Below are 13,061 nucleotides of genomic sequence, written 5' to 3' on the forward strand. Positions count from 1 at the left end.
TTATTAAGCTTCTGAAGAATAATAATTATCGATAAACTATTTTACAGTAGTTATAAAGAATTAAAGAAGAAATTGTTGAACAAAAGTTGGAATGCCGTGCCCACATCTTTTCCTATCAGGCCAGGATTGCATTGCAAACTAGTACAACAATGACAAGAGTTAAAAAGACTCTCTATCGATACATCTAATTAACAACGTAAAAGTTCTGTTTATTATAAAAATAAAAAGCTAACAATAATTACAAAGTTGATAAATTTCAAAAACACAGCACAAATTTTATTTGTCCACCATTTCATATACTGATTGCTCAATTTCCCCACCTCCTCATCAACCTAGCGTGAGTTAATGCGACTGCAACATAAAGCCTATCATACATGGTATCAATCAAATTGAAATAACCATACCTGAAAGATTTGCTGATTAACAAAGCACCACAAAACGCCCAAAATCCCGTGATAAATCCCAAAATCACACTGACTGAGAGCCATAATCTTTCAAACTTGTCGAATCTACTGCAGTCCCTTCGCTTAAATCGTGAACTGATTCATTTGTAGAGCAATTTTTAGTAGTCGGTGGTCCACAAAGATATGGATTGCTAATGTAAATAGACGGGTCAGGAAGGGTTTGCAGTTGATTTCCTGTCGGAATTGGTCCTGATAGATTATTGTATGATAAATTTAAGTGATTCAAATAAGTCAATGCGGAGAGGCTTTGTGGAATAGTGCTAGAAAGATTGTTCATTCGAAGGTCAAGAGATTCCAAAGACTTCATTTTGCCGATAATCTCTGGGATATTTCCTGATAAATGATTTCGCGACAAATTTAAGTTTTGCAGTGCCCACAAATCTCCAATCTCGTCAGGAATCTCCCCAGATAAGTTATTATCAGAAAGATCTATGCTCTCCATAAATTCGAGAATGTTCGAAAAGAGTCGTTCAGCCCCTTTAATAACAAACAAAAAACTAGCTGAAAAGTCCAAGTATGTTTCTAGCTTAAATACTCCCATATTTTTTGTCTTTCCACTTTTTGACAAAGCCATCCAGCTGAAATTGCCAATAGATCGGGGTATAATCCCCGATAGATTGTTATGAGATAGATCCAACACTTGAAGATATCCAAGCTGTAAAACTTGTGGGGGAATGCTGCCAGAAAACATATTTGCATGCAAGCTAAGAATCATGAGAGATGACAAACTTTTTTCTCCAATCCATGTTGGTATTGCTCCGGAGAACTTGTTATGCCCAAGGTCAAGAAAAACTAACTGTCGACAATATTGCAAGGAAGAAGGAAATTCTCCTGACAAGTTATTGTTGTCCACATTTAATATTAATAACAAACCAGCTAAATGACAAATAGAGTCAGGGATGCTCCCAGAAAGATTATTGTTGGACACATCTATAATAAATAGACTCATCTCTTGTATTCTCCCTAAACATTGAGGAAGTTCTCCGGATAGGTTGTTCCTTGATAAGTCGAGAAGCATTAAATCAAATGATTTGCATAAAGAGTGTGGTATAGTACCGCCAAAACTATTATTAGATAGAATCAACAAGGATAGTTCTGGTAATATAGAGGATGGTAATGGACCTTCAAAGAAATTATTAGAGAGATCCAATAAAAAAATAGTAGGCGGTAAAGATGGCAATGGACCTTCAAATCGATTAGTGCTCAAATTCAACGTCTGTAACATCGTAAGGTCCGATGATAGTGGTAAATTCCCCTTGATCTGATTATTGGATAAATCTAGAAATTCGAGTTGTGTCTGTCCTCGCAACCAAGTTGGAAATTTCTGTGCCAGCCGGCACGACGCCAATCCAAGTTCTTTGAGTTGGAAAGAAGGAACCCAATTGTCGTCACTAAATTGAACCGTTATGGAGTTATTTGAAAGGTAAAGTTCTTTTATTCCTCCAAGATGATTAAGTTGGCCTCAGATACGACACCCTCGAATGAATTGCTAGAAAGATCCAAATATGTAATATTAGGAAGCCTCCATACTCCTACTGGGATGGTACCGGTGAGTGAGTTGTGGCTCAAATCTATAGTAGTTAGACTGGTCATTTTTTCTAGCCATCCTGACAAATTCCCCTCTAAATTGTTTAGCTGCAAATACAAGTTTTGTAGCTTATAAATTGTGGATCCTCCCAACGTGTCGACCCATTCTGAAATATCCCCACTGAAGCCAATTTCGCCCAAATCCAAAGTAATCAAGTTGCGAAGCTCGCGGAATGCTCTTGAAGACATACCTTTGAAATTATTACCACGTAAAGAAAGAACATTGAGGGATTTCAAGCAGCTAAATTCATCATGAATAAATCCATGTAAATTGTTGTATGAAAGGTCGAGATGAGTGATGCGACTAAGATTCCACAGCCATTTAGGTAAGGTAGAGTTGATGAGGTTACCACTTAGATCAAGCACTTTCAGAGATGTAAAGTTGACGTACGGCAGAGACGTGGGAATTCCAGAAAGAAGACAGTCTTTCAAATGAAGCACTTCTAAGGATGGAAGCATGTTTACTACTTGGTTCCAATTTGGAACTGTACTCAAATTCACTAAACTCATATCAAGATACTTCAAAGAAGACAGATGGGTGAGTCACCACATGTTATCTACACTAATCGGGGGAGAAAGATATAATTTTGCACTGAGATCGAGATAGCGGAGATTTGATAGGTTTCCAAGTTGAGCAGGCACGATTCCATTGAACCATGCATTGGAGAGGTTAAGATATTTCAACTTTTGCAAAGAACCTATATGCGTGGGAATGCTGTTACCATGAAAATTATTCATGCTAAGATCTAAGTGCTTTAGATCACTCAAAAGAGACAAAGACGGGTTGATCTCACCACTCAATGCTAAATTTCCAAGTTTGAGCTTCACGACATGGCTCGTCGTATTGCTGCAGACGACTCCCGTCCATTTACAGCAATCGCGGCCTTCCCATGAAGACAAGAAGTTGGATGGATCAGGTAGGCCGGCTTTAAAGCTGAGAAGTGTGTTCCTCTCCCTCTCAATGCAACCTATTGCTCTATTTGCTTGCATGCTCAGAATCAGAAGCAAGAAAGAAAGAATACAAGAAGCCATGTTATGCTTTTGCTTCAATTAAACGAGCTACTTGAATGCATGCACACTCACACAAATATTGCTAGACTATTTATTGACAAGGCCGGCCTTGGAAACAACCTTCTTAGAATTTAGCATATCACTTTACCAAAAAGTCTTTTCTGTAACAGACATTTTACACAGAAATATCCCTATGTCATTAGCTAATCTGATCCCAATTCCTGGAATAATCCGTTAGGGATGGAGTTAACAAACGTCATTCTTTGAAAATCTTGTTTGGGGACTAAGGGAGGAAAAACCCCTTATCCCCCCCTCATTGTTAGGATTTGGTTAGATTTGTAGTTGAATCCTATTTAGATAAGAATTAATATTTAAATCTGTTGAAGATAAATTAAGATTTAAATATTAATTAGAGTGTAGTGTTCCTGAGCTTTGGATAGGATTGGCTTCAGTATTAGTGACTGGTCGACATCTCTGGAGAGTGTCGGACTGAGTCGGAGTCAATTCTGCACGAATTGGATGCAGAATTGGACTCNTTGGGCGGTACCCACTGAGGACTACTTGTTTTTACAGTAGTTCTCACGCCCAGTTGTTACCTATGTTTTTGCAGAGCCCCAGGTTTCGGCTGCTGCGCCTTCCGCAGACCTGGATCGAGGCAAGGGCGTCGCGAGTTAGAGCCCTACCCGACGTGCTGAGCTAGAGGTGCCCTACTGCAGGTAGATGTTTTGTTTCGAGTTTATGTATATAGTTGACTTAACTCGCTAGTACGAGTAGCCCTGTATTTTGGTTGTGGACTATGTATATGAAACTCAGTTTGTTTAGCTTTTGTTTCTCTAGCAGCTCTCTACTACTGTTCGTAGTAGTGTTTGATCTACAGGTACAGCTATCGCTTCGTATACAGGGGAAATTCCTTTGTATACGGCGGATTTGTCGGCGCGCCCGAGAAAGTGTAACCCGGGGCGTGACATAGAGGATAAACCTAACTAGATTAGGATTAATATTTAAATCTATTAGAGATTGATTAAGATAGATTTAGATATTAATTGTAGTAGAAATCCTAAATATATTAGGATTGGGGTACGTTTTAGTGGAGCCTTATAAATAGCTCTTTGTGGGTTTGTTTTTGAGTGAGTACGGGAGAGAGAGAAAAGGTCTCTTGGGTGCCGTACCAGAGAGAGAAAAAGAGAGAGAGAGAGAGTTATTTAGTGCACCTAGTGCATGGGTGCGCACGGATGATTGTCTTCTTTATGGGATTATAGAAGACGAGAGAAGGGTAGGAGAGATTCAGAAAGAGAGCTCAGATTGTAGCTACTCTATGCAGAAGAGGAGTCAGGTGTAATCTTCTCTTATTTAATGAATCTTATTTTACCTGCATATTTTTCTCTTTTATGATTGTATCAGCTTTTGCTGAGGAGACGGGTTTATGGTAAAAACCCGATTTGACGTTTCCGTTGCGGAATCCCAACAATCGATACCGGATCCACAGCAGTCGGTATCGGAGCGGGTTGCGGATTCACGAGATCCGGTACCGGGGCGAGTACCGGATTCCCAACAAGTGGTATCAGAGCTGAAGGTTACCGATCTGCGGGAGAGATCGACGAAGATGGCCACGAAATTCGAAATCGAGAAGTTCGACGGCAAGAACAATTTCGGATTGTGGCAAATTAAAGTACGAGCGATCCTCGTACAGCAAGAATTGGACGAGACGTTGAACGGGAAGGAGGCGAAGCCGGCGGAGGTCACGGATGCGGCATGGACGAAGATGGAGCGGAAGGCGCTGAGTACGCTTCATCTATTATTAGCAGATGAGGTTCTTTACAACGTAGCCAGCGAGACGACACCGGCGAAGTTGTGGAAGAAATTGGAAGATCTGTACATGACCAAATCCCTGACGAACAGATTGTATCTGAAGCAGCGACTGTTTACGTTGCGGATGCAAGAAGCGGCGAGCCTACATGATCATCTAAATGAGTTCAACAAGGTGGTGGCCCAGTTGACCAGCATCGGAGTCAATCTGGATGACGAAGACAAGGCGTTGATCCTACTATCTTCGCTACCGACGACATATGAGCATCTGGTGACCACGTTGCTTTATGGCAAGGAGTCCATAAGCGTGGAGGCGGTCACGGCGGCGCTTCTCTCGAACGAGATGCGGAAGATGACTCAGGAGTCCGGCACGCAAAGTCAGGATGTAGGACTGGTGGTGACTGCGAAGAAGGAGGCGAGAATATCGGCGACCGAATATCGACAGAAGAAACCGCTATCTGAGGTAGAATATTTTTACTGTCACAGGAAAGGGCATATCAAGCGCAATTGTCGAAAACTTCAGGATGATCTGAAGGAGTTAAAGCGACAGAAGGAGCAAACTGTCGTGAACCAGGACGAGACGGTATCAGCGACGGCGCAGACAGCAGAGTCGGAGATGATCGATTCTGATGTACTGTATGCGGCGACCGGAGGTGCGAAAATTTCGGACGATGCGTGGGTGCTCGATTCGGCGTGTTCTTTTCACGTATGCCCGGAGAAGGAGTCTTTTGCCACCTATAAGGCGATCAAAGGTGGAAAGGCACTGATGGGGAACGGGACAACATGCAAAGTTTTGGGAGTCGGCACGGTGAAGATCCGAATGCACGATGGGGTCGTGAGGACGCTGACAGGTGTGCGGCACGTTCCTGGATTGAAGCAGAATTTGATCTCGTTAGGCGCATTGGACTCAAAGGGTTGCGATATTTCGGCTTCAGGTGGAGCTATGAGAGTCCGAAAACGAGATCGGGTCATGTGCGAGGCGAACAAGCGTGGCAACTTATACGTTCTGAACGGAAGCACAGTCAGAACGGGAGCGAAGACGGTTTGGGTTCCAAAAGTTCGCGGATGTGCAGTTGCTCGAGACGGAGCGACGGATGCGGCGACATCGAGCGGAGGAGACAAGCTCAAGGTGGAGCTTGCATGGTGAGCTCGACGTAGCGGTTGAAAATTACAAATCAAACCAAGGTGGAGAATGTTAGGATTTGGTTAGATTTGTAGTTAAATCCTATTTGGATAAGAATTAATATTTAAATCTGTTTGAGATAAATTAAGATTTAAATATTAATTAGAGGATAAACCTAACTAGATTAGGATTAATATTTAAATCTATTAGAGATTGATTAAGATAGATTTAGATATTAATTGGAGTAGAAATCCTAAATATATTAGGATTGGGGTACGTTTTAGTGGAGCCTTATAAATAGCTCTTTGTGGGTTTGTTTTTGAGTGAGTACGGGAGAGAGAGAAAAGGTCTCTTGGGTGCCGTACCAGAGAGAGAAAAAGAGAGAGAGAGAGTTATTTAGTGCACCTAGTGCATGGGTGCGCACGGATGATTGTCTTCTTTATGGGATTATAGAAGACGAGAGAAGGGTAGGAGAGATTCAGAAAGAGAGCTCAGATTGTAGCTACTCTATGCAGAAAAGGAGTCAGGTGTAATCTTCTCTTATTTAATGAATCTTATTTTACCCGCATATTTTCTGTTTTGGTATTTCTCTCTTTTATGATTGTATCAGTTTTTGTTGAGGAGACGGGTTTATGGTAAAAACCCGATTTGACGTTTCCGTTGCGGAATCCCAACAATCGATACCGGATCCACAGCAGTCGGTATCGGAGCGGGTTGCGGATTCACGAGATCCGGTACCGGGGCGAGTACCGGATTCCCAACACTCCTAATGCCCAACCAAACACCACCTTCAGGTTTGTAAGAATGTTGAAAACTTCATGGGACTATACAGGCAATTGCCCTATTTTTAAATATTATTGTACTATATATAGAGTTAAACTTATATCTAAATTGCATATTGTTAAAAAAATAATGCATATTTATAATTAATAATTAATTAAAATATATAACAAACATAAATTCGTCTGATTTTTGTAAAATAGATGGGTTCACCGAATTCACGGGTTGGAAGCACCGATCTGAACAGGTCAAAAGGGACGCGGATTTTAGAAAATTAAAATGAGTGAGGCATTAATCACAAGATATAAAATGGTCATATTATGACAAAATTTATATTATGTTAACACTTTTACAACAGTTTTTAGCATGCTATCCGTTTCGTTTATTTCATTTAGAAATAAACTTAGTTAAAAATATGAATCAAACTAGAATTCGAATTTAAGATCTCGAATATCAATCACCAAGCCATTTGCCTCTTGCACTAGAAACAGGCAGTACACTTGTACAAAAGTTTGGAAACAAAACCTGCAGGGACCACGTTGCAATATCAAAATACGTAGTACTGGGACTATGCCATACGTTTTTCTCTTTTGCATAGTCAAGTCAACATGATAGGCTCCCTTCAATGAATCACATTAAGCACGGCAACGACTCAGGTCAAATAAAATTTCATTTTTTCCATTTTATTTACGAAATTTAATAAGTGCATAAAATTAAACATAAGAGTCGTTTTATTAAATTCGCGTCGTTTCTAAAATAGATGGACCGTGTGATTCAAGTATCAATCAAGTAGCAGATGAGATTCACGATGAGTACCTAACCACTTCTTTTACTATTAAAAAAACGGATCCTCCTTTAGAAATTCGTGAAGCACATGTTAGCATAGCATTATTCAAAAAGTGTGGGCTAGTTTTGCCGAATGTGAAGTTACCATTGAAATCGATTTTTAGTTGAACTAGAGTTCAACAAGTGAATATTTTTTTCTTTCCTATTGTTTGTTTCTATTATCGCGCGCGGAGCTAAAGTTTCCTTAGTCCTATAATTTGTTTGCTAAAAAGTCAATGAGGTAAAAACTGAAATTCTCAATTTTCTATACTTGTTTCATGAAAAACTGTTTAATTCCTACAGTTAATATTACAGGGGCAAAAACAAGTTTCGCCACATTAGTATTTTATTAGTTTTTTTCTCTCTCTTTTTCTGATCTATATTTGACTTGGGCCAACGGTGGGCCAAAATCAGTTACATTATTTAAAAAAGAATTATTATGTCACTAGCTAAAACTTTATATTTTTTGCAATTAACCGCGTAAGTATATATATATTCCATCAATTTAAAGCGATTAACATTAGTCAAATTATCAAGAAATAATAAAGAGCACATGCCAGCTATATACATGAGTCTCAAATCAGCGTTTCTTATTTGATATAGCTTAAGGAACTTAAAAAGATTCAGCCGATTTTTTAAAAAAACAGATCAATTCATCAATTTATTGGTGAAACCACCGGTCTGAATGCGTCAAATTGGGTTTTAAGCCTCCGGTTTTTCTAGGTTGAACCAAACTAGTTTGGACACTAGATCATAGTTCGATAAGAGCGACTAACCGGCGAGAACCAAATTTTAAAATATCAATAATTTCATTTGTATCTACTATCTAATTAATCCATAATTACATAAATGTTTATCTCAAACTATCAATATTAAAATATCTCTATAATTTAAGAAAAATTTTAAAAAAAAAGCTGGTGAAAATTTCCTTTAAAATTGACCAAAATTTTCACTTTATCCTTTAACTATAACAAATAAATTTTTAATATATACAAAATTGATACTAATTCATTGAAACAAATTAAACGATATAAATACTTGACAAAAAATATCAATTTAGTATAAACAAAGTAAACTAAAGAATTTATTTCCTAAAAAAATATATTATATTACTTTTTAATTTACCATTTTTATTTAAGAATAACATAAGGACCGAACAACATTAAATTAAACAAAAAATTAAACTTGAGTAGACGAAAAGGATTTTCAAAGATTAAATCATGAGTATGGACTTGCAGGGACCAACCTGCAATATCAAAATAGTACAGGGACTATCCCATTGGTTTTGCTCTTATGACAGACACCTTTCAATTAATGAGTTAAAAATTAAGCAGGACAAAGACTTTGGTCAAAGTAAACTTCTATATTTTTCCATTTTATTTATGAAATTTAATAAAATTATATAAGAGTCGTCTTACTAAATTTGCTATCGTTCATAAAATAAATAGACTTTGTGACTAAAATATCAGATAGGATTCACGATGAGTCACTAACCATTTCTTTTACTACTGAAAAAACGGATCCTCTTTCAGAAGTTCGTGAAACACACAGTAGCAAAGCATTACTAAAAGACTGGGTTAGTTTCGTACAGTTCCTTATGAACAAAGTGAATTACAAATATATTTCTATAAAGTTCAATTTTTATATGTTGTTTTTTTAAAAAATTCTAATATTTTCAAATATATCCCTCTGGTTTATTATCGTTAAACTACTGTTTATTTTATAAGTGAAATAATTTTTTTACCATCACAAATATGTCCCTCTAAAAATTCCAACTGTTGATTAAAAAGGAGTAAAAGGTCAATTCACCTCATTGACTAACTAGGATTAAGTATTTTACATATAGTTAACTAATTTTTTTTAACGGATCTTAACGGTAGGAATATATTTGAAGACATTAGGACTTTTGCAGAGACCTGTATAAAATTAACCTCTAATAAAAGAATCAGCGATTAAGTGCCTGCTTGTTTTGCAGACAGTGATGTTTAGATTGAAATAGATTTTTAGTCGAACTAGAGTTTAAATGAAATTTTTTTCTTTTCTATTATTTATTTCCATTTGTGAGACCCCTGGTGTTTGACTGTGGAGGCTTGTCGACAGCTCTGGAGAGTGTCGGGACAAGTCGAGTGCAGTTGGCGCATCAATAGACGTAACGGCAACTCGTGCGACCAGGGGCAGTTATCGCGAAAAATTTTGTAAAAGCAGCAGTTCTCTGCTGCTTGAACCGGATACAAGTTAGTGGCTGTCGGTACACGAGCGCGAATATAGATCAACTGTCTCTCGGTTGGTCTGTACGGTACAAGGATCCCGTATATGTGTACCGGTACAACGGGGTAAGTGAGGGACTTTATTCGGGAATTCCTACCTCGTTGTCTGTCCCCTCTCCCCACTCCGTCATATACGTGCTTAGCAGAGGCTAGGGAAGGTCTTTCTAGAAGCATTTCCTCCACCTCTCCCCACTCTTCATCCGGTCATGCGAGCAACGGTGGAACTCTTGGAGTGGAGTTTCCGTCACGTGACGTGTTGGCAAGTCGAGCGATATCGGGCGCACGCCTTCGTCGTCGTGCGTTGCTGTTGAGGAGCTCAAGCGGCGAGCGGTAGTTTTCTGTCGATCCCTCGACGATCGCGCCAATCTGAGGGATTCTAGCGAGTAGTGCTTCGTATGAATTGACTGCGATATTTCGAGTATCATCAGATTTTGGTTTATAGCGTTTTGCTGTTTTCGAAGCGGTCGACGTGTTTGGCGTTCTGTCAACTAGGAGATCGGAATTTCGGACGGACTTGTGCTCGTTGATTCATGGACTCGAGAGAATCCGAAGCCCTATTGGAATTTGTGGTGAGGTTGCTTGATCGAACCCTTCCCTTCTCTGCTGCGATTTTGGATCTGAAATGCTGATTGATTGTTGTCGTAGGCTGGGCTTAGGTGAGTTTGTACTTGGCGGGGGTTCGGTGATCAGCAGGTTGCTTCTTACACCGGGGGGAGTCCTTCGCTGCAGGGATTTAAGCATTTTAGGTGGGTTTACATCGGCTTTACTCCTAATTCTTATTAGGTCGACATGATATAGATTTATTTCTCGGTAATTAATTATTAGCCTAAATTCATGGCTATACTGTAGATTGTGAAATCTGAATTTTGGAGCATGGTTTTTTTTTTAAAAATTAAGTAAAATTTTACATGTTTGGATTGGAAGAGATTAGGAGAAACTAACGCGATTTAGACCCTGTACCTGTATAAACTGTGATTAGCTCTAGGATGCGTTAGAAATTGATTACTGTCGCAGTAATTTGTCGGACGAGTACTCCAGGTAGTTGTAGTTAATATATTTATACTCGTGGCTGGTTCGCCGATGGATTTTCCAGTCGTTCAGTGTTATTTCGGACTTGTGCGGTGCCTCAGATGTGACGGCTGGACCCGTACGCCTTTTTGGGCGTCAGATTGGCCGAGGCAGTTACCGTTGGTTCGTTAGACCAAGTTTAGAGTCGGTTGTCTTGATTTCGGCTTTCCAGAGCCTGTTTGAGCTGATAGAGATACGCTGCATAACTCGGTTGAGGTAGTCGCCCACTGAGTGCTACTCCGGAAGTCAGGCTTGCGTTTCGTTGGTGTCGCTGATAGCAGTTGACTATGCTCTCACAGCACAGTAGAGTGGATAGAGCCCGATCAGGTCGCAAACGGCCAGACGGGTGTATTCACAAGTCCCGGGGACGGGTATCTTACAGTCCCGATTGATTGGGTCGATTTTGATGATTTCCTACAGTTGGTTAGTGTAGAGATATGTGTATGGATAATAGCGGTAGAGTGTACTTCCTGTTTTTCCTTCTATCTTGCTCCCTTCTGTAGACTTATACGTGGTGCCGATGTCGTTTTGGGCGGTACCCACTGAGGACTACTTGTTTTTACAGTAGTTCTCACGCCCAGTTGTTACTTATGTTTTGCAGAGCCACAGGTGCCGGCTGCTGCATCTTCTGCCGATCAGGATCGAGGCAAGGGCGTTGCGAGCTAGAGCCCTACCCGACAGTCAGAGCTAGAGGCTTTCCCCTATTGCAGGTAGTTTTGTTTTGGAGTTTATGTACATAGTTGTTTAACTCGCCAGTACGAGTAGCTTTGTATTTTGGATTCTATCTATGTATATGAAACTCAGATATTTAGCTTATTTTTTTGAGCAGCTCTATGCTACTGTTTGTAGTATTGTATTTCTACAGGTACTTTGACGCTTCGTATACAGGAGAAATTCCTTTGTATACGGCGGATTTGTCGGCGTGCCCGGGGAACGAGACATCCAGGGCGTGACAGATTTAGTTGGTATCAGAGCTTTGCTATAGATCGTTGGGACCTAGGAAACCCTAAGTTGGCCAACCTTAGGAAGCAAGACGCGAGAGACGTAATTTAATTGCGAAAGTTAATGATTATTGCATGGTTCTAACTCCTCCTAGAGTGGAGTGAGTGACTGAAGGAGTTCCTGTTTTGGCCTGAGAAATTATGTTGGCTGCAGACGACATAATTTTAGAGGAAAACAGGGACCGCCTTCCAGACTTTTGGGTCGAGAGTGTTGTGTTGTATCTGACCCCGATTTGTTCCTTTCAGCTATGTATCGTCGTCGAGGTCGACCATCGTTACGAGAGCGTGCCCAGTTGGCGCGGGATCGTGCGGGATCCCCTGAGAGACCTGAGCAGATGGAGCAGAGTACTCGACAGGAGCAGGGTGACAGACCGGAGGTGTGTGCACCCCCTGTTGTGGAGCCAAGTGCGCGACCTGAGGCTAGCGCACCCCCGGATCTGAGTGCACAGCTGGCTGCCCTGACTGAGGTGACGAGGCAGCAGGGGGAGTTGTTGCAGAGGTTGTGTGAGAAGATATCTCAGTCACCGAGTTCAGCACCGAGTGTACCAGAGCAGACTGTTCTACCACCGACTACTCCAGTGACCATACCAGCTGCAGCAGTTCCTCCGTCGGCAGCAGTTCCAGTAGCGCCGATTGCGCCGTTTAGGGGGCCAGTACCGTTGACTGAGGCCGAGCAGGAGCGGTGGACGGTGAGGTTAGCTCGTTTTCGGCGATTTGACCCACCGATCTTCGATGGTAGCGGCACTGAGGCCTGGGTTGTTGAGGGATGGGTCAGTGCGATGGAGAGGTTATTTGAGAATCTGTTCGTTCCTGAGGGGGAGCAGGTACCACTGGGAGTACACTGTTTGTCAGGTGATGCACGTGATTGGTGGCGGAGAGCGAGGCGAGACCAGGGACTGGTGGCGGCGCAGCTGAGGTGGGATGAGTTCTGTGGAATGCTGTATGGGATGTATTTCCCCAACAGCATGAAACAGAAGATCGAGGAGGACTTGAAGAGGATCCAGCAGGGTGAGCGGACAGTTCAGGAGTATGTTCGGGAGTTTACTAGGCTCCTGAACTGTGTTCCGTTCGTGGCCAGAGACGAGGCACATAGGGTCTACTTGTTCGAGCAGGGTTTGAGACCCGACCT

The 13,061-nt window shown here is 41.0% G+C and overlaps 1 protein-coding gene across 1 annotated transcript; it reads right to left on the reverse strand.

The window, feature by feature from the left end:
* Nucleotides 1–468: 468 nt before the first annotated feature.
* LOC109706037 (leucine-rich repeat receptor-like protein CLAVATA2) lies at nt 469–3,083 on the reverse strand. Its single transcript, XM_020226837.1, has 3 exons — nt 2,645–3,083; nt 2,243–2,536; nt 469–1,295 (listed from the first exon to the last, which is right to left on the reverse strand). The coding sequence occupies exons 1-3, from the start codon at nt 3,081–3,083 to the stop codon at nt 469–471; spliced, it is 1,560 nt and encodes a 519-aa protein (XP_020082426.1).
* Between the last annotated feature and the right edge of the window lie 9,978 nt (nt 3,084–13,061).

The sequence above is a fragment of the Ananas comosus genome, unplaced genomic scaffold (genome assembly GCF_001540865.1).
Source record: "Ananas comosus cultivar F153 unplaced genomic scaffold, ASM154086v1, whole genome shotgun sequence".
In the NCBI taxonomy this organism is placed as follows: Eukaryota; Viridiplantae; Streptophyta; class Magnoliopsida; order Poales; family Bromeliaceae; genus Ananas; species Ananas comosus.